Source organism: Aotus nancymaae, unplaced genomic scaffold, assembly GCF_030222135.1.
Source record: "Aotus nancymaae isolate 86718 unplaced genomic scaffold, 86718_ANA_hifiasm-v0.15.2.pri h1tg000155l, whole genome shotgun sequence".
Classification (NCBI taxonomy): Eukaryota; Metazoa; Chordata; class Mammalia; order Primates; family Aotidae; genus Aotus; species Aotus nancymaae.
Genome location: NW_026988570.1, coordinates 2,212,868 through 2,239,057, shown reverse-complemented (window position 1 = coordinate 2,239,057; position 26,190 = coordinate 2,212,868). Strand labels below are relative to the sequence as shown.

At 36.4% G+C, this 26,190-nt stretch overlaps 1 protein-coding gene across 3 annotated transcripts in view; it reads left to right on the top strand.

Annotated features, from left to right (window-relative positions):
• The window catches only part of LOC135268083 (mitotic checkpoint serine/threonine-protein kinase BUB1), a 41,236-nt gene that overhangs the window by 12,020 nt on the left and 3,026 nt on the right, over positions 1–26,190 (top strand). The window contains exons 10-24 of one of the 3 annotated variants that reach the window (XM_064371685.1): positions 3,733–3,992; positions 5,219–5,277; positions 6,506–6,634; positions 6,727–6,837; positions 7,608–7,707; positions 8,622–8,703; positions 11,025–11,199; positions 13,393–13,480; positions 16,132–16,217; positions 16,293–16,370; positions 17,532–17,675; positions 24,881–24,996; positions 25,306–25,467; positions 25,641–25,798; positions 25,897–26,068. In XM_064371685.1, the coding sequence (XP_064227755.1) occupies positions 3,733–3,992; positions 5,219–5,277; positions 6,506–6,634; positions 6,727–6,837; positions 7,608–7,707; positions 8,622–8,703; positions 11,025–11,199; positions 13,393–13,480; positions 16,132–16,217; positions 16,293–16,370; positions 17,532–17,675; positions 24,881–24,996; positions 25,306–25,467; positions 25,641–25,798; positions 25,897–26,068 (1,920 nt within the window). Of the gene's footprint in view, positions 1–3,732; positions 3,993–5,218; positions 5,278–6,505; positions 6,635–6,726; positions 6,838–7,607; positions 7,708–8,621; positions 8,704–11,024; positions 11,200–13,392; positions 13,481–16,131; positions 16,371–17,531; positions 17,676–24,880; positions 24,997–25,305; positions 25,468–25,640; positions 25,799–25,896; positions 26,069–26,190 lie in introns of all 3 variants that reach the window. The other 2 variants (XM_064371686.1, XM_064371684.1) reach the window with 2 other exon arrangements.

Below are 26,190 nucleotides of genomic sequence, written 5' to 3'. Positions count from 1 at the left end.
TCTCCTTTATTGCTAACTGCTATAGTTTGTAGTTTTCCAGACTTACTGTGTATGAACACACACATGAATGCAATAGAACATTCAATATAAATAAGACTTATTTTCTGCTTTTTCTACCTAACACATCTGATAGATCTTTCACCACTATTGCATAGGTATCTAACTGATTCTACTTACAGCATAGTCTTCTGTCATACCTTATAAAAGGAAACGTATCATGTAAAAACTGTTACAAGTCATGCTGTCTTTAAAGTTTATATACCTAAAAAATTGTCAGACTGCCCTCTATAAACTTAGGATTGTCCACTTCCATTAATACTGTGTAAAAGTACTTGTTTCTTGTACACATTTTGCTAAATCTTTTCAAGCACCTGATGTAGTTTCTTTAATTATAGGTGGATTTGGATCTTTTTTGGATACACTTAGTGAGTGTTTTTTTTTCTTCAAACTGACTTTATAGCTTTGTCCATTTTTCTATTGAGTCATTTCATTTTTTTAATTTATTTGGATTTCTTTTCTTGGATAATTTATATTTTCTCTGGATAGTTGCAAGAAATTGTTAAGAAATTGTTCTCCCTGGCTCCTTTCCTATGGTATATCCCTGGTTCCCATGTCTTCATTTCTCCTTAACGTCCTCATTTTGAAGGCACATATTCTCCAGTAGCTTTAAAAAAAAAAAAAAAAAAAAAGCAGCATGTTTGAGGGGTTAGTTTTTGAGGTCTCTTGCATGTCTAAAAGCATCTTTATTCTACCCTCACACTTGGTTGATGATTTGGTTAGGCACAATGTTCTAGGAAGGAAATCACATTCCCTCAGAGTTTTTAGAGGCACTCCCTCATTGTTTTTTAGCTTGCACAATTGGTGTGGAAAAGCCCGGAGTCCTGATTCTTGGTTCTTTAATGAGACCTTTGTTTTTCTCTGGAGGGGTGAAGGATCATCTTCCTCCCCTGTGTTGTGACATAATGATGTGTTTGGTGTTTATCTTTTCAACCATTATACTTAGTACTTAAATGTTCTAGTTTTGCAATTCTGGGCAATTTTCCTGATATATATTTTTAGGGGTGGATATTTTTCACTCATACTCTCTGTTAGGCTATCCTGGACTGGTCATTTAATTTTCTTAAATTTCACCATTTTCTATCTTTGTCCTTTTCTACCCCTAATTTTCTTTGAAGTTGCCTTAATTTTTATGGCCATCTTATTAAATTCTTTTATTTCTGATGTCATTTTAGGATTATGTTGCTTTTTTTATTATGTATGCTCATTTTCACAGGTGCCTATTCTTATTTTATGAATGTAATATCTTACCTCTTAATGTGAAGAAATTAATTTTTTAAAAATTGTCTCAGAATCCTTGATTTCCTGTTCATATGTGTCATTTGCTTTGACCTTTGTGCTTCATATTGAAAGTTTACCATGAGATGTCTGATCTCTGCTGCATACTCATCTAAGAGCAGGCCCAAGAAGGCTGATTGGAGGCCATAGGTGTGTGAGTGAGGCTTGTTAACTGGTCAGCTTCATAGGAAGGTCTGTTTTCTTGGGCAGATAGATTCCCCAGAGCATGGAGTATAAACCTGGCATGCTAGCATTTGCAAAGTCAAGGAAAGGATTCAGAGGTCCAAGTGTTCAATGAGTAGGTTGACCAGATCCTTTTGTTTCTCGTGTGGTGTCTATCACCACCATCCTCAACCTAGTCTAGAGTCCTTTTGATTATTTCTCCAGAAAGGAAACTTCCAGTTTGCTGCCAGGCCAAGCATGAGGAATCACACCCTGCATGGACCTACAAGAATGGGTCTTAGCATCTGCTTTTCAAATAGACTTACAGTGTTCTTGTCTTCAGCTCCACCTTCACTTCCATTTTGAGGTGTAGCTAGCATTGTAGATTTCTGAAATTATCTAGCAATTAGGGACACACCACTCCTAGTGTTTTTCAACAGCTATGTTAAGTGTTAGAATTCCTTCACTGTCATTTTGGTAAGAGTTTTGGAGTATATGAAACCACTGTCTTTAACTAGAAACCTCCCTTTTTCAAACTTACTTCTCTGTATGGATAGCATCAGGATATATTTTCCAAGTGGATTGCTTATTGTCCCTAAATCATTTATTGACCTGCTCAGCATTTCCCTGTTGATTTAAAATATCTTTACCATGTACTGAATTTTGATATATACAAGATACCTTTAGTATAGGTATTTTAGTCACTAGGTCTCTTCTTGATCATTTCATAGGTGTATTTACTACAACTTTCTTATATGTTTTGATATCTGGTGGAGAAAATCTCTGGCATTGTTCAGAATATTTCTTTAGAATTTAATATTATGATTTTTTAAATCTTTACTAATTTGGTAGGTGAGAAAATAGTGTAGGTTATTTTTGATGACAAATGAAGATGAACTTTTTATATTTTTTTCCATTTGTCTGTAAAATAACTATTCTTGCCCTAGATATTTGGTGGTATGTGTTTGTTTGTTTTTGGAGACAGGATCTTACTCTGTCCTCTAGGCTGGAGTGCAGTAGTGCAATCTCTGCTCACTGCAATCTCCTCCTCCCAGGCTCAAGTGATCCTCCCACCTCAGCCTCCTGAGTAGCTGGGACTGCAGGCACATCCCTCCATGCCCAGCTAATTTTTTGTAGAGACAGAGTTTTGCCATGTTGCCTAGCCTGGTCTCAAACTCCTGAGCTCATACAAACCACCAGCCTCAGTCTCCCAAAGTTCTGGGACCAATTACAGGCATGAGCCACCCGTGCCTGGCTGGTGTTTTTCTTAACAGTTTATAAGAATACTTTTATATGGTGAGGAATTAACTCATCTAACTTTGTAATATTAAAGCATACAATTACAATCTTAAATAGAGGTGAGTAGTGAAGCAAAGATTTTAAATTTAGAGCTTATTATCCTTCCTGATGTGAGACAGGCTTTTGTGGCAGTTATTATTGCAATTTATATTAGTGTTTCCTATTCTTCAAAGTGAAAATGGCTACAAAGAGTCTTTTATTTATGTTTTCCCTTTTTCAAGCCCTAGCTCATATATTAAATAAGGGTATTTTAATGGAAGGAACACTATTATGAGCTTTTGCTAACACTGATTTGTTGAACTTTTCCCAAAATTAAGTAAAGATAAATAAGATAATACTTAAATACTGATACAACTATAGACCCTGGTTATTTCAGTGATTAGAAATTATGAGCTGCCACTGGTGTCTGTGGTTCAGAAGCTACAAACTACCCATTTGTAGAGTAATCTTTTTGTTGTTGACTATACATTTCAGAATGCTTGAAGAAGAAGTATAGGGAAACTTCAAGGAAAAAGGAATTGGCCAGGCATGGTGGCTCACGCCTATAATCCCAGCACTTTTCAAGGCTGAGGTGGGCAGATCATGACGTTAGGAGTTTAAGACCAGTATGGTCAACATAGTGAAACCCTGTCTCAACTAAAAATACAAAAAATTAGCAGAGTGTGGTGATGTGGGCCTGTAATCCCAGCTACTCAGGAGGCTGAGGCAGGAGAATCATGTAAACTCAGGAGGTGGAAGTTACAGTGAGCCGAGGTCACACCATTGCACTCCATCCCAGGTGGCAGTGCAAGACTCTATCTCAAAAAAAAAAAGACAAAAAAATAAAAAGGAATCTATCAAAGATAGATGCCATGCTTTGAAAAGTTGTAATGCCTGATTAGTAGTATTCTGGACTTCATGGTTTTGTTTTTGTTGTTTATTTGTTTAACATGAAAGGTTAATCCAGCATGTATAGGACCAAGTGTAGGCTCCCAGCAGGAACTGAGAGCTCCATGTCTTCCAGTCATCTATCACCCGACACCAGTGAACATGGAAAAGAACCCAAGAGAGGCACCCCCTGTTGTTCCTCCTTTGGCAAATGCTATTTCTGCAGCTTTGGTGTCCCCAGCTACTAGCCAGAGCATCCCTCCTCCTGTTCCTTTGAAAGCCCAGGCAGTGACAGACTCCATGTTTGCAGTGGCCAGAACAGATGCTGGGTAAGCTGAAGGTAGTCCTAGAAATGATAGTGATGTGAATGGTACCTGTCACCTTCTTTACATGACCTTCATTATCAGGAGCAGTATGTAAAAGATGAATGACATCTGCCTTTTATATTTAGATAAGTATGTTGTTGAAAAAGCAAGTGGCAAAACATTGCTCCCAATCCTTTAGGGTTACTTATTCCATGCTTCTTTTAGAGCATTTATTTTACTTTACACTTTTGTGAATTAAAAATTTTCAATACCCTGAAAGTCAGTAGTCACTTTAACTGAAGAATATACAGCTGTTGAGCTAAAATTGCCTTTGCTCACTGACTTTGACTTAATACCTGCAAGGATCATAACTATCTAGACAATTACTTGATATGTGTTCTCATATTCCTTCTGTCTTCCTGTAGGGAACAGTTTGGGATTGATACCCGTGATTCTGTCTCTCAAAATGTACTCTGCACTGGAATTTTTTACCCTAATTTTGAGGGATTTTTTTTCCTAGATTTCGGAAATTATAATGTCACATCACTTATTTTGTTTGCATTTTTACCTCCAGTCATTTCAGCCCTCTTTTAAGTCATTTTTTAGGGATTTTAAAATTAAAAATGCTTTGCATGTTTTACTTTATACCTTAAACAGGGTTCATGAAGGGAACTCTAGCAATGTTAAATAGACGTATTAGATGCACTACCCCAAGTGCACTTAAAACAAACTGTGATATAAATGGCTTTCATATTATTTTTTTCTTTCTTGATAATTGTTAACTTTTAAAGGCTGGAGGACATTGCACCGCGGCTGCTGGCTCATCACAGCAAAGGTGCCCTGCACAGCTGAGGCACACCAGTGCTTCTCCATGTCCTGACTCTGGTTAGCTGCCTGGAGTCGGGCTCAATTCTTTAACCTCTGTAATGAATGGGATCATTTGAATAGTCATAGGACTCTACCACATATAGAGATGGTTCTTATCCCTATAATCACTGTGTTACACAAATGTTTAGTACCTGATCTTTTCTGTAAGAATTTTTTTCCTGAAATGGAACTCAAATGAAAGAAAGAAAACATTTTATTTACTTACACAGTAGACCCTAAGTAGTTCCATCTGTATTTTAATAGGCTTGTAATTATTGACTAATTTTTTTTTCTTTTTACTATTATTTCTTGAGAGTTAGTTAAAAATTCTAATAGATCAAGCATTTTATTCTTTAGCATGTCTCAAGAGTTTTCTCTTCCAGATGTGTGAATAAGAGTACTCATGAATTTAAGCCACAGAGTGGAACAGAGATAAAAGAAGGTAATGTTTAATTATAATAAATATGTTTCTGACCAGATTCCTCTAGCTCACTCAGAGGTGTGTTTTGTGGCTGTGGTTTATGAAGCTTCAGGCCTTAATGAACCTGAGTATTAGATTTCCTGTTTTTAGACTGAGTTATTTATTCCTGAGCCATTTCAGATAAATGTAGAAATCCACTTGTTAGTCACATCTTATTAGTTTAGAATTCTTTGGAAACATAATTTGTGAATACATTTCTACTATATTTCTCAGGAAATTAATCCACAACAGAGTCTTCTTTAGTATGTTAGGAAAGGTGATCAAAAGTTTAATTAGGTGTGTTACACTATTATTTGGTACTACTTTGTTAGAGGTATTTGCATAGGAGATAAGTTTTATAAATAATAAGACACACATATTGGGCATTCACTTACTCCCTATGTGACTGGGACATCTTTTCCATGAACAGTTTAGTGAGGAGAAGGGCTGTTTGAAACAGCTGGAGACTCATTAACTGAACCAAGACTTACTGAGTCTGCTCTGTAGGTGCCAGGCACTGTTATACATAGGGATGAAGTCATGAACAAAACATCTCCACCCACAGAGAATGGGAAAGAAGTGTCCTATTGGAGTTGTGGGGTTGAAATTTCAGAAAAGGTGATATTTGGGTAAAGGGCTGAAGGGTAAAGCTACCATGCCACTAGCTTGGGCAACCTTTTCAGGCAGAGGGAATATTAAATACTAAGCCCTCAAGCAGGAAAATCTCTGATATATTCTAAGCACAGCCAGGAGACCAATGTGAGGAGGTAAGCAGGGAGAGGAGGAAGGTGAGGCCTGATCAAACAGGACCCAGGCTGTGCAGGGCCTTGTATTCTATGTTTGACTGCAGTGGAGTGAGATGGGAAGCCAATCTTAAGATTTACATTATGACTATGAACTTGGGATACAGTGGCACTAAGGGTATAATTTATGACAAAGTTGCTAATCTGGTACAATCCAGACCAAACACTCAGTCTCTTTGAGCCTTCCTTTCCTTTTCTGTAAAAGGATAATTTTCACCTTATTTACCTCATAGGACTATTATAAAGATAAAAATGAAATATATAAAAGCACTATAATACTGGAAGTCCTTAGTGATAATTACTAACAATGACAAACTGGTTTAATTATAATTTACTTAAATTGTGTGCCTTTTAAATTATTCTGATTTGCCTACTGATACCACATTTTGTCTCCATTTCTTTGCTAGGGTGTGAAACACATAAGGTTGCCAGCACAAGTTCTTTCCACACAACTCCAAACACATCACTGGGAATGGTTCAGGCAACACCATCCAAAGTGCAGCCATCACCCACCGTGCACACAAAAGAAGCATTAGGTAAAGTATTTTATCTGAGTGTGTAGCACCTGTTAACAAGCTAATGAAAGCTCTTTTGCAACCTGTTTACAGTTTTTCTTTTGTTCCTTAAGGTTTCATAATGAATATGTTTCAAGCTCCTACACTTCCTGATATTTCTGATGACAAAGATGAATGGCAATCTCTAGATCAAAATGAAGATGCATTCGAAGCCCAGTTTCAAAGTAATAACTATTTATTTAAAAGCTATTAAATGCGTAGTATTACAGGTGGTTATCACAGGAAATGCCAAGCATTATATAAGAGGTAGCCCTGCCCTTGATTAGCTTGTCACATAAGGGTAGGGAATGCCTGACATGAAAATAAGACAGTTCCTGAAAAGGTACTCAATGTGTATGATAGATTTGCTGTTTAAAAAAAAAAAAAGAAGTAATAGTGCTAAAGAAGGACAAAACCCTCATGAGTAAGAAGGGCCGAGTACTCAAGATGTGACTTGAGTCTTCACTGGTAGAGGAATGACTGAGGCAGAGTGTTGGAGGAGGCTGGCAGCTAGCCCACATTTGTCTAGAGTCAGGGGATTCATGCCAGAAGCCAGAGATCATGATAAAGATAAGTAGGAGCCAATTAGACTCAGGAGGAATTGAAATGTAAAGCTAAGAGATTAATTCTTTTGGAAAGGAAGTGGAAAACAAAACCCTGAAAGCTTTTATTGAGTGAGTCAGATGACAATAGCAATGATTTAGGAGAATGATTAACACCTTACTGATATGTGGCAGGGACTCCTGACCTGGAACTTGAGTACAAGACCCTGTTACCATAGTTAAGTCATTTCATCTCACTATAGTGACTTATCTTATTGCCTAGTATTTGAAAAGCTGTTATTAGTTCTTTTCTGTCAGCTGTTACTCCTTTTCCTTATTTGTAGTTGAAGTTTAACATAAAGGATGTTTTTTACTAGTACAATAATTAGATGCTATTTTTTATTCTATTCCAGAAAATGTAAGGTCATCTGGGGCTTGGGGAGTCAATAAGATTATCTCTTCTTTGTCATCTGCTTTTCATGTGTTTGAAGATGGAAACAAAGAAAATTACAGGTAAAAAAATACCATGTAGTTATTGCGATACTGCAGAATTTTCTCTGGGTCTAGAGGTGGTGGGGTGGTGAGAGAATATGGACTGCCACTCACATCGTCAAATGAGCCTTTTGACCACATAACGAGGAGGGTGTTGCCAAAGTTCTCCAGATCTACAGTGCTGCAGGAGTTCCAAGAGAGCAGGCTTCCCATAGCCAAAGCTTGTGTTGAAAAAGGAAAACAGTCTGGTTGTGAATTAGCAGAGAACTGAGGATTCTGTGGATTTGAAATTATATTAGGTGTGAATGAATTCACCACTACAGGTATCCATACATGCTCTGTTTATATTTGCAGCACTGATAAAGTAGAAAAGGAAGTGGCTTATATTGGGTATTGCTACAGAGAATGTGTTTTAAGGCTGAGGAATATTATACTGGAGAGCTTTCATCTGAGAGCAGAGTGAGGTAGCTCCAGAAATTTTTATTGTTAATAGTTTGAACCATGGAAAGAGGTGTCAGTGTGAACTAAAGGTTTTATGGTATTTAAGAAATTCATATTGAGGTAGAAAGGAGAAAGGGCATGGCTAGCTCACAGAGAGGAATTCCATAGCTACAAAGGCACTGAAAATTTAAAAAATATGTTGGCATTCATTACTTTCCACTGGCCATGGCCATAATTCATTTTTGGCTTCTAAAAGCTATAACTCAGTGTGACAAAAATTTCTGTATTTTCCACCCTCACTTAAGGTAGGTCTACTTTTATAAGTCATTTTGATCACACTCAGTTTTTCTAGAACTGCTATAAAAGTAAGGAATATTTATGTAAATATTAACTCATTAAATAGGATAGAGAACTTTTCTAGTGGTAAAGTGATTGCATGCATTTTTTTTTTTTAGCATATTTTACTATTTATAATTTAGCAAATCTTTCCTTAGATTACCACAGCCTAAAAATAAATCCACAGGAACCAGGACCTTTGGAGAACGCTCTGTCAGCAGATTTCCTTCAAAACCAAATGTAAGCAAACCTGTTTCATCTATGAAATGGGTCCTACAACCCCTTCTGCTTTATTATTCTACCAAGTGATTATGCCAGTCAGAGGATATTGTATATATGAAACTATGCTGAAAAACATGATACTGTATAAAGAATATGTTTCTTTTAGGACACTATTTAATAACTGAAGAAGAAATGCATATTTTCTAAGTGTTCTACCAAAATTATTTATTAATATTAATTACTGTGGTGGTTTAACATTTATCCACAAATTCTTTGAATTTTTTCCTCCAGTTTGGTGCATCTCCTTTTGAGTGTAGGAGAGTTCAGTTGAAACTTGGACTATTGCCAAGCACCATCGTAGCTAGATTATGTGACTTGCTTCAGACAAAAAGGGTAGGGAAAAGGAAAGGGAAAAATAGATTACAGTGGGGAAACATGGCAGATTCTGTCTAACCAAGTGATTGGGTTAACCAGAAGTAAGTCGTGTTGACAGCAGATAGCCCCTCATAAGATGTAATGTGAAGAACACTTCACCCCTGATATCCTTCCCAAAAATCTATAACCCCAGTCTAATCATGAGAAAATGTCAAAGAAGCCCAAACTGTAGGGGCATTCTACGCAGTTTCTGACTAGTGTTCAAAAGTGTCAATATAAGAAAGGCTAGGAAAGACTAACAGACAATGACAGACTCAAGGAGGCTAAGAACACTTGACAACTAAAGGTGACATGAGATCCTGGACTGGATTCCTGAACAGAAGAGGCACATTAGTGGGAAAAAAGGTGAACTTCAAATAGTGCATAGTTAATAGTATTGTTTCATTTTTACAAATGTGCTATGGTTCTATAAGAAAAGAGTGGGTACCAATATTTAACATCCTTAAAGAAAAGAACTTTCAACCCAGAATTTCATATCCAGCCAAACTAAGCTTTACAAGCAAAGGAAAAATTAAATCTTTTGCGAACAAACAAGTACTTAGAGACTTTACCACCACCAGGCCTGCTTTACAAGAGCTTCTGAAAGAAGCACTATACATATAAAGGAACAACCAATATCAGCCTTTCCAAAAATATATCAAAAAGCAAAGAGCATTAACACAATGAAAAATTTACACCAACTAATGGGTAAAACAGACAGCTAGCATCAAATGGCAGTATTAAACTTATATATATTCTAATTGGATAAAAAGCCAAAACCCATCGGTATGCTGCATCCAGACCCATCTCACATGCAACAATACACAAAGACTCAAAACAAAGAGAAGGAGGAAGATTTACCAACGAAACAGTAAAAATAAACAAATAAATAAAAAGCAGGAGATGCAATTCTCGCCTCTGATAAAGTAGACTTTAAAGCAACAAAGATCAAAAGAGGCAAAGAAGGACATTACATAATGGCAAAAGGATCAATGTAACAAGAAGAGCTAACGATTCTATAGATCAACGAGACAGAAAATTAACAAGGACATCCAGGACTTGAACTCAGACCCAGAACAAGTAAACTTAAACATTTATAGAACTCTCCACTTCAAATACACAAAACATACATTACCACCTCACACCTATTCCATAAGTGACTACATAATTGGAAGTAAATCACTCCTCAGTAATTGCATAGCATTTCATAGGTTTAAATGAAATATTGGTTGGCTGCTTGTTTGTTATTTTCTTCCCTTATTCCTTCCTGTCTACATCATTAAGTATAATTATTGGTATAAAAGAGGTTTTCAATACCCATTACTAAACTGCATTCTAGCCTGGGCAAGAAAGCAATACTCCCATTCTCTCTCTCTCTCTCTTTTCCTTTTTCTTCCTCTTCATTCTTTTTTTCTTTCTTTCTTTCTTCGAAAAAAGAAAAAAAAAAGAAAACAATTTCCAAAATAGAAGCTCATGTTCAAATTTTGGTATGAAAGGATATTTTAAAGGTCATGCAATGCATTTTTTCTTATAGAAAAAAAAAAAAGAAGTTGATATTAGAGGAAGCTTAGTGAGGAGGGTATGTGGAAATTCTGTGCTATCTTTGTAACTCTTTAAATCTTGACTTTTTCAAAGTATATATTTATATATAAATGTGTGTCTACATACACATTTTTGTTTTCAAAGTACGTATATATATGTACTTCGAAAACAAAAATGTGGCTCTTGCTGCAATGCAGCTCCACTAATTTTTCAGTTCTCGGAAAAAGAACTGAACCGTGATATTGTGGACTGTGTTAGCCAAGGGTTGACATCTGTTTTGTCTTTAATTTCTCATTTCTTTGGATCTTAAAGTGTTCATGAGTAAGGTTTCATGGACAAAAGAGGGAGATTGCTGCTTTTTTTCATTTCATCTTCTGTTGTAGGAAGTTCCTCATGCTGAAGAGTTTTTGGATGATTCAACCGTATGGGGTATTCGCTGCAACAAAACCCTAGCACCCAGTCCAAAGAGCCCAGGAGACTTCACATCTGCTGCACAACTTGCATCTACACCATTCCATAAACTTCCAGTGGAGTCAGTGCTTATTTTAGAAGATAAAGGTGTGTGTTACAGTTTTAGTGTTTGTCTTCTGCCAACTTTGATTCTTTCAGTTTTCTTCATGAAGTTTGATTCTTACAGTTTTCTTCATGAAAATTCTGCATGGGAACTTTGAAAATCATGGAGAAGAAACAAAATCTGTTCATTGTATTTTTGCTCATAAGTTTTTTTCCTTTGGCATAGTGTCTTCCTGAAGTCTATGTATTTTTAAAATATAATAGCTTAGATTATAGGTAGAATGGAGAAAATCTAAGAAGCATTTAAAAGCCTGTAAGGTCCGACCCATTTGTATAGAGTATGTTTATTTTGTTTCACAGCAAACAAAACAGCCACTACAGACAGATTAAATTATTTGAATGCTAAAAATAATGAACATTTATATTTTCCAATTTAATAAGAGTAATAGCCAATTTTAGACCTAGTTGTGTGTCTACATACATATATATGTCAACTTTCTTAGACATATAGCCAAGTACAATACTCAGAAAGTCTTATTTTTCTTACTTTTAGTGCTCTGACTTTAAGAAAGTAATGATAAAACTCACAAGTAGTCCTTATTTCTAGCCTGTTTCAAATTTATCACCCTATATATTTAAAAGTTCATCATATATCTGAATTGAATCCTAATACATGACATTGTCATGGAGCACAGATAATTGCTAGCTATTAAGTACCAACTACAAACTAGACAGATCTCTCGATATCCACAGAGGATTGGTTCCAGGAACCCCTGCAGATACCAAAGTCCATGTGGATGCCCAAGTTCCGTAGCTGACCCTGCAGAACCTGTGGATATGGAATCTGTGGATGCAGAGGGCTGACTGTATACTAACTGTACTATTGATCACACTTTTAAAATATACCAATTGTTTACCAAAGCAACAATAGAAGTGCTGCCAAAGAATTTCACTTCACTGAATGGAAGCATATTTTAATGTGGGTTCTGAGCCTATAGACCTAAACATTTTTGACCAAGGATTTCTTAGAGTGCTAATCCAATATAATACATTTTTCTGAATCTTAAAGGAGAGTTCACTTGAAACTTGGACTATTGCCAAGCACCATCGTAAGTTTGCCACTTAAAAAAAAGATGTTTAAAGCCTTTTTCGTCCGGGAAAGCTAGTTTAATGAGTCCAAAGAGTCTTCCAAAAGGTCGATATTGGCTATTCTTAGAGTGTTTGCCACTTTGGCTTTATAAACAGAAACTAATGCTCTAGTGCTAAAAAGTAGTAACACCTGTTCAGTGAAGGAATATGTCATAAAATGTAATCCAACATATTGGTTGTGTGCAGTATTAGCATCATTTGGTAGAGGTTTATTCTGCATTTTTACCCTACCTAGTTTATCTATCTATCTATAGATAATTTTTTTTAATTATAGAGAGTAATAAATATTGCCAGGTTGCTTTCTGATTTAAACACAAAATTGTTTCAATAAATTAAATGCTAATTTAGTCAATCAACTAATTGACCAAAACATGTTAAAGTGAAAGACACAAAATCTCTGCCTCCAGAAGCATTGTAGCCTTTTACTCTCCATGTGCTTGTCTTCAGGTTCTCCTGAAGCTGGGTATAGCCCTCAAATCCATACCAGTAACCTCCTGTGGTCCGGTCATCCTGCCTACAATGAACTTGCTACTCTCTGGACCCTTTTTTTCTTGAAGAATTGTTAGGGATTAGATGTAGAGTTGAAATGCTCACAACATTAGTAGTAGATTTTATTCGTTTGTTTTTAAGAGTTAGGGTGGTGCTATGTTGCCTAGGCTGACTGCAGTTCACCCTCAAACTCCTGGGCTCAAGTGATCCTCCCACCTCAGCTTCTGAAGTACCTAGGGCTACAGGATCCTGCCACCACATCCAGTTAATTTAAAAAAATTTTTTTAGAGATAGGGTCTCACTGTGTTTCTCGGCCTTGCCTTGAACTACTGGCCTCAAGTGATTCTCCCACCTCGGCTTCCCAAAGCACTGGAGTTATAGGCAAGAGCCACTGTGCCTGGCCACTAGTAGATTTTTAAGTAATTTTTTTTCTTCCTAGTTTTTGAATCTTAATATACATTTTACCATGGAACACTATTTTGAAATCATAATGCAAGTCATTGTCAAAATAAATCCTAGACTTTGTAACCATATCAAATGGTGTGTGTTGTGCACACATGTGCATCTAACATATCTATCTCTAATTTTTGAAACTTTCAGAAAATGTGGCAGCAAAACAGTGCACCCATGTGACTTTGGATTCTTGTGAAGAAAACATGGTGGTGCCTTCAAGGGATAGAAAATTCAGGTATTGTGTGGGTTTATATGGTTCTGTCATTTTATTCATCTTCCATTCTAACTTTGCTTACCATTTCCATTCTAGCTTTGCCTTTTAGGCAGTAATAGAATACTAATTTTAGCCTTAAAGGCCAATAAAGATTTTATGGAGTAGTAGCTTTAAATCAGAAGGTAGTCTCTATGAATATACATACAACAGCGAATCTAAACACTTGATATATCAGGCCAGTTCTTTATGAAAAAACATCAGAGAAACCCAAATTGAAGGACATTCTCCAGAACACCTGGCCAGTACTCCTCAAAATTGTCAAGGTCTTGAGAAACTATGAAAGACTAAGAAACTGTCACAGATGACAGAGAAGTAAGGAGACATGACAACTAAATGCAACCTAGTACCTGGGACTGGATCCTGAAGCAGAAATTCCTTAGTGAAAAGAGTGGTGAAATCCAAATGACGTCTACAGTTTAGTTAATAAGTAATAGAAAAGATGTTGGTCTATTAGTTTTGACAAAGGTACCATTGTAATAGAAAATGATAGCATTAGCAGAAATTGAGTGAGGCAAATATAGGAATTCTCTATTATCTTTGCAACATTTCTTTACACCTAAAATTATTACCAAAAAAGTATAGTTGAAAAAAGTTTACAACAGGAAAAATGTGACAAGTGAAAATAGCAGTGTATGAAATTGCATATATAAATTTATAAATTTATTTGTATAAAAATACATACTTCAGTATGTATAGGTAGATACTGATTTGGGGGTGTGTGTGGAGATAAATGCACAGTCAATTCTCATTATTCACTGTAATTCTGTTCTATAGAGTCACCACGAACACTGAATTAGTGAATACTGAATATTCTTAAGGGGGAGTACAGACAGCATCCTTCAAGCCTCTCATAACAACATTTTGTTGAAAAACACCTTATATATTATATATTGTTGATTCATTAACATTGAATTCATGTCCAGCAACACTGACTCACATCTAAATAAAGTTTATCTAATACACACATTTTTACAGATTTCTACTGCTTAGGAACATTAGAGAGCGCTTCAGCACTATTCTTTGGGATCATTTTAAATACCAAAGTCATCAAGAAGAAGCACAAAGATACAAAAAATGTGGCACTAATTACACCTTGAAAAGGATACTTGTTTATAGCATGAAAGCTGGAACAGGAAGGCTGAGTGTCACCTTGTTCAACCTTAGCTAAGAACATGTATGTTGGGTGGCTCAATTTTTCATCGCTCTGCATATCTGCAAATGACTGAAAAGTCACTATGAGTATTGATTTTAAGCTTACAAATAAATTTTAGCATACAGGTGAATTCACAAATTTGAAATCCATGAATAATAAGGATTAGCTGTGTAGTTGTGTGTGTATCTATATGTATATGTATACATATACTTCGATTTATAGTCATGCAGTTGCTTAACAACTGGGATACATTCTGAGAAATGCGTCCTTAGGCAATTTCAGTGTTGTGTGAACATCAGAGTGTATTTATACAAACTGAGATGGTTTGATTAGTTTACTACAGACCTAGGCTATATGGTATAACCTGTGGCTCATAGGCTACAAACATGTATGACATGTTACTGTATTGAATATTATAGGCAATGGCAACAGAATGGTGTAAGTGTTTGTGTATCTAAACATGGAGATACAGTAAAAATACAGTGTAAAAGATAAAAAATGGTATTCTGTATAGGGCACTCCCCATAAATGGAGCTTGCCAGGACTAAAGTTGCTCTGGATGAGTCAGTGAGTGAGTAGTGAGTGAATGTGAGGGCCTAGGACATTATTGTACACTACTGTAGACTTTAGGAACAGTATAGTTAGACTACACTAAATTTATTTAAAAAGTATTTTTCTTTCTTCAATAATAAATTAGCCTTAGCTTACTGTGAATTTTTTACTTTATAAACTTAAAAAAATTTATCCTTTTGACTGTGTAATAATACTTAGCTTAAAAAACACATTGTACAGCTATACAAAAATATTTTTTCTTTATATCATTCTATAAGCTTAAAAAAAATTTTTTTTTCCACTTTTTAAGCTTTTTTGTTAAAAACAACCACACAAACATACACATTAGCCGAGGCCTACAGACCTGGGTCAGGAATGTCAGACATCGTTAGGAGACCAGAGGGTTTCAGCTCCATTATGATCCTATGGGGCCACCATTGCATATGCTGTTTTTCATTGTCTGAATTGTTATGCAGCACATGACTGTATATCTGGAAATGTTCTGGAGTGTTGTATTGTGATTGACATTTTCTGTTTGTTTCAATGTTATAAAAGGAGCCATTTTTGGAATAAAGTTATATATTCAATCTTGATTATAGTAGTGTTGCATAGATGCAGCTTGAAGAAATAAACCCACTCCTGACATTTCCTACTAAAGAGTACCCCATGTATTGCCTCAGCTGTTCATCTAGTATAACTATATGTTGATTTTCTTATTTCTGTTCATATTGTACTAGCTGTATATTTTCATAGATTTGTTTGTCTAAAAATGCTTTAATCAACTTTTAGTCTGTGAAGCTATTCTGAAATGTCATTTCTAGAATGAGAAGGAACTTTTATGTGACTGAATCCAACAGACTTCTAATCATGTGATGTTTTGTTTTTTTTATTCCTTTCACACGTCCAGTCCAATTCAAGAGAAAAGCCCAGAACAGGCCTTCTCCTCTGATGTGTGTTCAGCATCCTTACTCCGTCTGAGCCAGCCTGCTGCAGGTGGGATACTTACCTGTGAGGCAGAGCGAGGCCTTGAGGCTTGCAGACTCACAGACACTGACGCTGTCATTGCAGGAGATCCACCAGATGCTACTGCTGGGCTCCAAGTGGAACAGATGCAGACGAGTTCACTTGAGAAGGTTGATGCTCCAAGTACGAACACTCACTCTTTGTTATGCCCTTGAATCAGGAAAGTAGCATGGGAAAAGCTGTCCCATGAAAGAAACCCACAGTGGGACTTGAATGTCATTGAATAGAACAGATGTCATTGGGTTCAGACAAAACTTGCGTAATGCATCACAATGAAGTATAGCTAGCATATTTGAAGTGCAAATCAATCTATTTTAATTTTAGAAGGTATCAAAATACTGTTGGAAGAGGGAATTAGAATTTGACAGCCTACTGTGTGCCAGGCATTTAATCTAATATTATTATATCCCCTATTTTATAGAAAAGTAAACTGAGGCTCAAAGTTAAAGAGACAACATTCTCCCCCCACCCCTCTGTTATACATAAACAGTCTGGCATAGTGGTTAAGGGCACAGACTCTGGAGATGGACTGACTACGTTCTGTCTTAGCTCCCTCACCTAAGTAGTCACATGGTGTTGACCAAGATCATTTTAATTTTCCCTACCCCTCTTTGATGTAGTGTGGAGCTGACGCTAGTACCTACCTTTAGAGGCCTATTGTAAGCACCAAGTAAATTAATAAACTACTGAGAACAGTATCCTGCAAGTGCTTAGCACTGAGTGTTAACCATGTTGGATTCGTATTTGATAACCGCCACCAATATAATTTTTTGTAACATTCCAGGTTGGAGAGAAACCTTTTTCTTACTTTTAGAAATTATTTCCCTTTTGTGGACCCAAAGTATATCTCATATATGCAAATTGCACATAGGTAATATAAGTTTTATGGATATAAGTGGAAAGCAATTAAAGAATTTATGTCTATCTGAGCAAATTGGAAGTAATTAATGTCCACATCTTAAGACGTGTATCCCTAATTATGTTTAAGATGGAATGTAGCTGTTCCATTTGAGTGGAGCAGATGCACTTGGAGTTGATTTCCTTTGTCACAATTGAATATTGATCCAAATTTGTAACTAAAGTGGCAAATAATCAACTGTGCAGATCTACCAATTTTGACTTTTAAAAATTGTTTTTTTATTTTGAATCAATGCCCTTAGAAGTATAAGGCTTTGAAAGCTTATTTAGTAAATATCTCCATTCACTTTGTCTATAATTTATTTGGTAAAGTTCCTGAGTACTCAATTCATGTTCCTTTTTTGTTTTTGTTCTCATTCCTTTAAGACTTCTTTGTTGAGAACCCATGGGATGATAAGCTGATTTTCAAACTTTTATCTGGGCTTTCTAAACCAGTGAGTTCCTATCCAAATGTTTTTGTATGGCAATGTAAACTTCCAGCCATCAAGCCCAAGACTGAATTTCAATTGGGTAAGAATTATTTGGATAATATAACTTTAAATTCTTGTTTCTCTATGAGAAGTTGATGGTAACTTGTGTGTGAGAGAGATTCTCCTATTTGCCCCCCGCCCCCGCCACCCACCTCCAATAGCGAGTTGTATCTATAGTACTAAACGGAACATTTTGTTAGGCTATGATTGTAGGATTGTGATTGCTGTTGGTACTATAACTCATCTAACTCAGAGGGCAATTTGCAAATACGTATTAAAATGAAAAATGCATGTACTTTTAAACCCAGCTATCTACTTTTAAGGATTTCGTATAGATATCGTTATACACTTCTATAGTAAAATAATATAGTAACATTAGCAACGGAACAAGAAAGCTCACTCTGTGCTGATAGAGAATGAGCTCCAAAACATACCGTACTGTTAAATGAAAAGGGCAGAGTCGTATGTATTATATGACACTATTAAAATGGTTAGCTGTAGGTGGGAGTGGGAAACAATGGGAGCAAGATTTCACAATATTCCCTTTTAAGTTTTTTTAATGAATAGACTTCATTTTTAAGAGCTGTTTTAAGCTTACAGAAAAATTCAGCATAAAGTACATATTCCTACCTCCCCATACATACACACACAGATTTCCATGTTATTAGCATCTTGCGTGAGTGTGGTACATTTGTTAAAATTAAGCCAATATTGAGGCATCATTAACTGAAGTGCTAGTTTACATTAGGGTTCACTCTTTGGGTTGTATATTCTGTGGGGTTTGATGAATGTATTACAATGACATGTATCCATCATTACAGTATCATACAGACTAGTTTCCTCACCCTAAAAATCCCCTGTACCTCACCTATTCATCCCTTCCTCCTTGTCCCCCAACCCCTGGAAACTACTGATTGTTTTACTGTCTCTCTAGTTTTGCCTTTTCCATAATGTCATATAGTTGGAGTCATATAGTATGCAGCCTTTTCAATTGGCATCTTTTACTTAGTAATATGCACTTAAGGTTTCTCCATGTTGTGTCGTGATTTGATAGCTTTTTTTAAAAAAAATCACTGAATAATGTTTATTGCATGAATGTACCACACAGTTTAACCTTTCCACTCATCTAATGAAGGAGATCTTGATTACTTCCAAGTTTTGTCAATTATAAATAAAGTTGCTGTAAACATCTGTGTGCAAGTTTTTGTGTGGATGTAAGTTTTCAACTCATAATTTGGGTAAATACCAAGGAGTGTAATTGTAGGGTTATATGATGAGAGTATGTTTACTTTTGTAAGAAACTTTCAAAGTAGCTGTACCATTTAGCCTTCCTACCAACAGTGAATGAGAGCTCCTGTCCCCAGTCTTGCCCTTATTAGGTGGTTGTAAGTATTTTAGGTTTTAGCCACTCTAGTAGGTGAATAGTGGTATCTCAATCTTTTTTAAGTTTAAATTCTCTGAAGACATAAGGCATTGAATATTATGCTTATTTGCCATCAGTATATCTTCTTCGTGAGATGTCTCTCTAGATCTTTTGTCTATTTTTTAATTGGTTAGTTGGTTTCTTATCGTTGCCTTGTTCCTGATCTTAGAGGGAAAGCATCTACATAGTTTGTTACTAATAAGTATGATTTTTAGTGTGGATTTTTTGCACATGTTCTTTGTCAAGTTAAAAAAGTATTTCTCTATTTCTGGTTTGCTGAGAGGTTTTTTTTTTTTTTTTAAATTATAAATGGTTATTGGATTTTATCTTGCTCCTTTCAATATTTTCTCCATTTATTGATTTGATCATATGATCCTTCTTCATTGATGTGATGGATTTCATTAATTGATTTTCAAATGTTGAACTAGCCTTGTATACCTGGGATAAATTGCCCTTGGTTGTTGTTGTATATAATTCTCTTTATACATTGTTGGATTGGATTTAGTAATATTTTATTGAAGATCTTTGTATCTATGTTCATGAGAGATACTTGTCTGTAGTATTATTTTCTTGTAATATCTTTACTTTGTCTTGGTGTCAGGGAAATGGCTAGCCTCTTAGAATGAGATCAGAAGTATTCCCTCTGCTTCTTTCATCTGGAAGAGATTGTAGAGAATTGGTAATAATTTTCTTCCTTAAATATTTGATAGAATTTGCTAGTGAACCCATCTGAGCCTAGTGCTTGCCGTTTTGCAAGGTTATCAACTCCCGATTCCATTTCTTTAACAGATATAGGACTATTCAGATTATCTATTTCTCCTTTGTGAGCTTTGGTAGATTGTATCTTTCAAATGAACATTTAGATGTTCATTTCATCTAAATTCTCATTTGTGGATATGGCATTCCACTGTTGATTTCTACTGTAATGTTTATTATTTCTTTTATTCTGTTTACTTTAGATTTAATTTGCTCTTCTAGTTTCTTAAGGTAGAATCTTAAATTATTGATTTTAGATATTATTTTCTAATATATGTATTTAGTACTACAAATTTTCTTCTATATCCCACAAATTTTAGTAAATTATATTTGCATTTTCATTTGGTTCAAAATATTTTTAAATTTCTATTGAGACTTTGACCAATGTGGTATTCAGAAGTATGTTTAATCTCCAAGTATTTGGTGAACTTTACAACTACCTTTCATACTGTATATGTTTTCTGTTCTTTTAAATTTGGTTAAATGTGTTTTATGGCCCAGAATATTGTCTATCTTGGTTAGTATTCCATGTGAGCTTGAGAATAATGTGTATTCTACTGTTATTACATCAAGTATTCCATAAATGTCAATTAGATCTAATTGATTGATGCTACTATTCAGTTCAACCATGTTTTCACTGATGATTTTCTGCCTGCCTTATCTGTCCATTTCTTTCTTTCTTTTTATTTATTTATTTATTTTTGAAACAGGGCATCACCCTGTCATCCAGACGAGTGCAGTGGCACAATCCTGGCTCACTGCAGCCTCAAACTCCTGGACTCAAGCAGTTGTCTGGCCCCAGCTTCCTGAGTAGTTAGGACTACAGTCACGTACCACAACATGCAGCTAATTTTTTTTTCTTTTTTTGGTGGCGATGGGGTTCTTGCTATGTTGCCCAGGTATTGAACTCCTGACCTCAATCAATCTTTCTGTCTTGGCCTCCCAAAGTGCTGGGATTACATGTGTGAGCCACCACATCCAGCTTATCTGTCCATTACTTATGTAAGTCTCCAACTATAATAGTGAATTCATCTTTTTCTCCTTGCAGTTCTGGTAGTTTTCGGTAACTTTTGACTCATATTTTGACACTTTCTTGTTAGGCTTATACATGTTATGTCTTCTTGGAGAATTGATTCCTTTAACATTATATAATGCTGGCCAGCCACAGTGACTCACAACTGTAATTCAGCACTTTGGGAGGCCAGGGCAGTAGGATCAGCTGAGGCCAGGAGTTTTGAGGCAAGTCTGGGCAATGCAGTGAGGCCTCGTCTCTACAATAATTTTTTAAAAAAATTAACCAGGCATGGTGACACATGTCTATAGTCCCAGCTACTTGGGAGGCTGAGACTGAGGCTGAGGATGGAGGATCACTTGATCCCAGGAGTTCAGACTAGCCAGGCAACATAGCAAGACTTTTGTCTTAAAAATATACATATATATATATATGTAATGCCCTTTTCTATTGCTGATAATTGTCTTGCTCTGAAGTCTGCTCTGTCAGAAATAAATACAGCTATTACATTTTCATTTATTATTGTTTGCATGGTATATCTTTTTCTATCACTTTACTTTTTTTTTTTTTTCTGAGATGGAGTCTCTCTCTGTCACCCAGGGTGGAGTGCGGTGGCGTGATCTTGGCTCACTGCAACCTCTGCCTCCCGGATTCAAATGATTCTCCTGTCTCAGCCTCCCGAGTAGCTGGGACTACAGGTATCCACCACCATGCCTAGCTAATTTTTGTATTTTTAGTAGACACAGGGTTTCACTGTATTGGTCAGGCGGGTCTCAAACTCCTCATCTCAGGTGATCCACCTGCCTCAGCCTCCCAAAGCGCTGGGATTATAGGTGTGAGCCACCGTGCCAGGCCTTATCCCTTTACTTTTAATTTCTCTCTCTTGGTATTTAAAGTATGTCTTTGTTTTCATTGGTATATTTAGACCATTGATGTTTAAAGTGACTTTGGATATAATTGGATTGTCACTATATACTGTTTTCTATTCCTTGTCCTTGTTCTTTCTTTTTTGTCTTCTATTCTTTTTCTGCCTTTTATGATTTCGAGTTATTTCATGATTCCATTTTGTCTTTTCTCCTAGCATATTAATTATACTTCTTTTTAAATTTTTTTCTTTTTTGTTTTAATGTTTATACTTCTTTTTCAATGTTTCTTTGTTTCTTTTTTGTCTTCTATTTTCTTTCTGCCTTCTGTGATTTCGAGTTATTTCATGATTCCATTTCGTCTTCTCTCTTAGCGTATTAATTATACTTCTTTTTTAATGTTCTTAAGTGGTTACCCTAGTGTTTGCAATATACATCACAACTAATTTTTTTTGTTTGTGTAAGAAAGTTTTTATTCTTCACATTTGAAGGATAATTTTACTGGATACAGAATTGTAGATTGGTATATTCTAAATATCCAAGTACTTTAGATATTTCACTCCACTCTTGCTTGCATGGTTTCTGAGATGTCCTGTGTAATTCTTATCTTTGCTCCTCTATAGGTAAGATGGTTTTATTTATCCTGCTTTTTTCAATATTTTCTCTGTGTCTTTTTCTGCAGTTTCAATGTAACATACCTAGGTGTTGATTCTTCAGTATTTATTCTGCTTGGTGCTCTCTGAGCTTCCTGGATATGTGGTTTGGCGTCTATCATTAATTCTGGAAAATTCTCAACTGTTATTACTTCAGGTTTTTTTTGTTTTGTTTTGTTTTTTTGTTTTTTTTGAGATGGAGTTCCACTCTTATTGTCCAGGCTGGAGTGCAGTGACATGATCTTGGCTCACTACAACCTCTGCCTCCCGGGTTCAAGCAGTTCTCCTGCCTCAGCCTCCCAAATAGCTGGGATTACAAGCGCCTGCCACCACACCTGGCTAATTTTTGTATTTTTAGTAGAGATGGAGTTTCGCCTTGTTGGCCAGGATGGTCTCAAACTCCTGACCTCAAGTAATCCGCCCACCACGGCCTCCCAAAGTGCTGGGATTACAGGTGTGAGCCACTGCAACTGGCCTCAAATATTTTTGTCTGTTTCTTTCTCCCTTCTTCCTTCTGGTATTCCCATTCTGTATCTGTTATACATTTTGTAGTTGTCCCACACTCCATAAATACTCTATTTGTTTCTTTTTTTTTTCGGTTTGCATTTCAGTTTTGGAAGTTTCAATTGTCGTATCTTCAAGCTCACTGATTCTTTTTCTTGCCCGGTATAGTCTATTGGTGAGTCAATCAAAGGCATTCTTTATTTCTATTACAATGGGTTTTTATTTCTAGCACTTCCTTTTGCTTGTTTCTCAGTTTCCATATCTCTGCCTACATTACCCATTTCTTCTTGCACACTGTCTACTTTTTTCATTAGAGCCCTTAGAATGCCCATTAGAATTTTAAAAGAAATTCTAGGGTGGGCAGGGCATGGTAGCTCATTCCTATAATTTCAGCACTTTGGGATGATGAGGGAGGACAATTGCTTGAGGCCAGGAGTTCAAGACTAGCCTGGGTAACATAGCGAAACTCTGTCTCTGCAAAAAATTAATGGTGTGCACCTATAGTCCTAGCTACTTGGGAGGCTGAGGCAGGAAGATCACTTGAGCCCAGGAGTTTGAGGGTGTAGTGAGCTATAATTATGCTACTACACTCTAGCCTTGGTGACAGAGTAAGAACCTATCTCTCAAAACACAAACAACAACATTCTAGTCTGATAATTCTAAAATTTCTGCCATATGTGTGTCTGTTTCTGATGCTTACTCTGGTTCTTCAGGCTGTGAGTTTTGTCTTTTACTATGCCTTGTAATTTTTTGTTAAGAGCCAGACCTAATGTATAAGCTAAAAAGAACTGAGGTTAAATAGACCTTTAGTGTGAGCTTGCTTAACTTGCCTACGGGTTAGGCTATACTTACTGTTTGCTGTTACTGTATCAGAGGCTAAAATTGCCCTTTGTGTCCTTATTTTTGTTTTGCTTGTTGTCTTTGGGTTTCCTAGGGACTTCTTAAATAAGGTCTGCGATGTGCAATTCTTTCCATTTAACTCCCCTAGTACTGGCTCCAGCAGTGGTTTCTGTTCCTGGGCTTCTACTTTGGCAAGCTGTGATTCTCTGTCCCCACTTGTCTTCCTCCCCAATTTTGGGGTAGCAGATTGTCCTTTCACCTCAGTTCTCTAACAGATCTCAGAAGCATTGTTGATTTTTAGTCATTCAGCTTACTATGAGGATGGAGTGATGACTCCAGCTCCTTATATGCTGGGCCAGGAACCAGAAATCTACTTCTTTACATCTGATTTTGAACATGTGAATTCTTTTTTAAAATTTAATTTAAAAATCTACTACTACAGTCCAGGTGTATTGGCTCACTCCTGTAATCCCAACACTTTGGGAGGACAAGGCAGGTGGATCACTTGAAGCCAGGAGTTTGAGATGAGCCTGGGAAACATGGTGAGACCCCATCTCTACAAAAAATTTAAGAATTAGCTGGACATGGTGGTGCTTGCCTGTGGTCCTGGCTTCTTGGGAGCCTGAGGTGGGAGGATCACTTGGGCCAGGGGGTCGAAGCTGCGGTGAGCTATTACCTTGCCATCGCAACCCAGCCTGGGCAACAGCAAGACTCTGTCTCTAAAGAACAAACAAAAAACTACTACAACTTCACCTCTGTGGGCTTTCCCCCAAAATCCGATAACTCAAAGTAACCACAAGAAAAATATCAAACAAACCCAATTTGAGGGCCATTCTACAACAAACCCAACCAGTACTTTTTGGAACTGTCAGGGTCATCAAAAACAAGGATCTTCTGAGAAACTGTCACAGCCCAGAAGAGGCTAAGTGTACATGATGACTAAACATGACGTATCCTAGAACATAGGCAAAAACTAGTGAAATGTGAGTAAAATGTAGAGTTTAGTTAATAGAAGCATAATACTTTGGTTGATCAGTTCTTTATTTGTGGCAAATGTACCATGGTTATGTAAGAGTTTACAATTGCAGACAGTGGATGCAAAATATACAGAAAACTCTATCTCTGTAACTTCTCTGTAAATTGAAAACTATTTAAAAGGCTTACATACATTAACATTTTTATTTATCTTCTAAGGTTCTAAGCTGATCTATGTCCATCACCTTCTTGGAGAAGGAGCCTTTGCCCAGGTGTACGAAGCTACCCAGGGAGAGGTGAATGATGCTAAAAATAAACAGAAATTTGTTTTAAAGGTAAATGACCTGAGTTGTTTTTTGTGGTATAGAAATGAATTTTAGAACTTGAGTTTGCCAATCATTTTTCTTCCTTTAAGATAGTGGTTTCATTTATGTCTGTAGTTGGCAATTAAAAGACAAAAACTACAAAAGATTCAGAATTTTTTTCCCACTAAAATTGTCTTGCAGCAAGCCCCACATTGCAGCAACAGTTCATAGCTTGTCATCACTGTGAACACCACATCTTTATTGGGATAGAGGTTGTTTTATTGCTATTACTTTTCAGAATATGAGAATGGATATGAATTTCACATACCTGATTTGCAGGTCCAGAAGCCTGCTAACCCCTGGGAATTCTACATTGGGACTCAGCTGATGGAGAGACTAAAGCCAACTATGCAACACATGTTTATCAAGTTCTATTCTGCCCACTTATTCCAGAATGGCAGTGTATTAGTAGGAGAGCTCTACAGCTATGGAACATTATTAGTAAGTATTCATTTTCATGATGAGCACATAAATTTGCAATGCATTGTTTGGCTTGTACCTTGCACTTTTGTGGTTGGGGCTTTTGTGAAATGGTGGGAGGGGCAAAGCTCTCAACTTGAAATTTTATTAATCCTGTACAACTAACTCAGGATTCCACTTTCCATTATTCCTAGAATGCCATTAACCTCTATAAAAATACCCCTGAAAAAGTGATGCCTCAAGGTCTCGTCATCTCTTTTGCTATGAGAATGCTTTACATGATTGAGCAAGTGCATGACTGTGAAATCATTCATGGAGACATTAAGCCAGACAATTTCATACTTGGAAACGGGCAAGTGTTATGCTTTTAACAGGGTTCTCTTCCTATTTCCATAGCAGCCTTTCATCGTATGTGCTCATGCAGCCTGGCTTTGTTTGTGTTTAATGTAGATTTTTGGAACAGGATGATGAAGATGATTCATGTGCTGGCTTGGCACTGATTGACCTGGGTCAGAGTATAGATATGAAACTGTTTCCAAAAGGAACTACATTCACAGCAAAATGTAACACATCTGGTTTTCAGTGTGTTGAGATGCTCAGCAACAAACCATGGAACTACCAGGTATAGAACTAAAGTGAGGGATTTGGAAATATTTTTCTGTGTTGTGCTTATCAGATTTTCAAAATGAATTTGGGGATCTAGGTAGTTTGAGGTGGTCTCTTGAGGAGCAGTTGAAGGAGAGA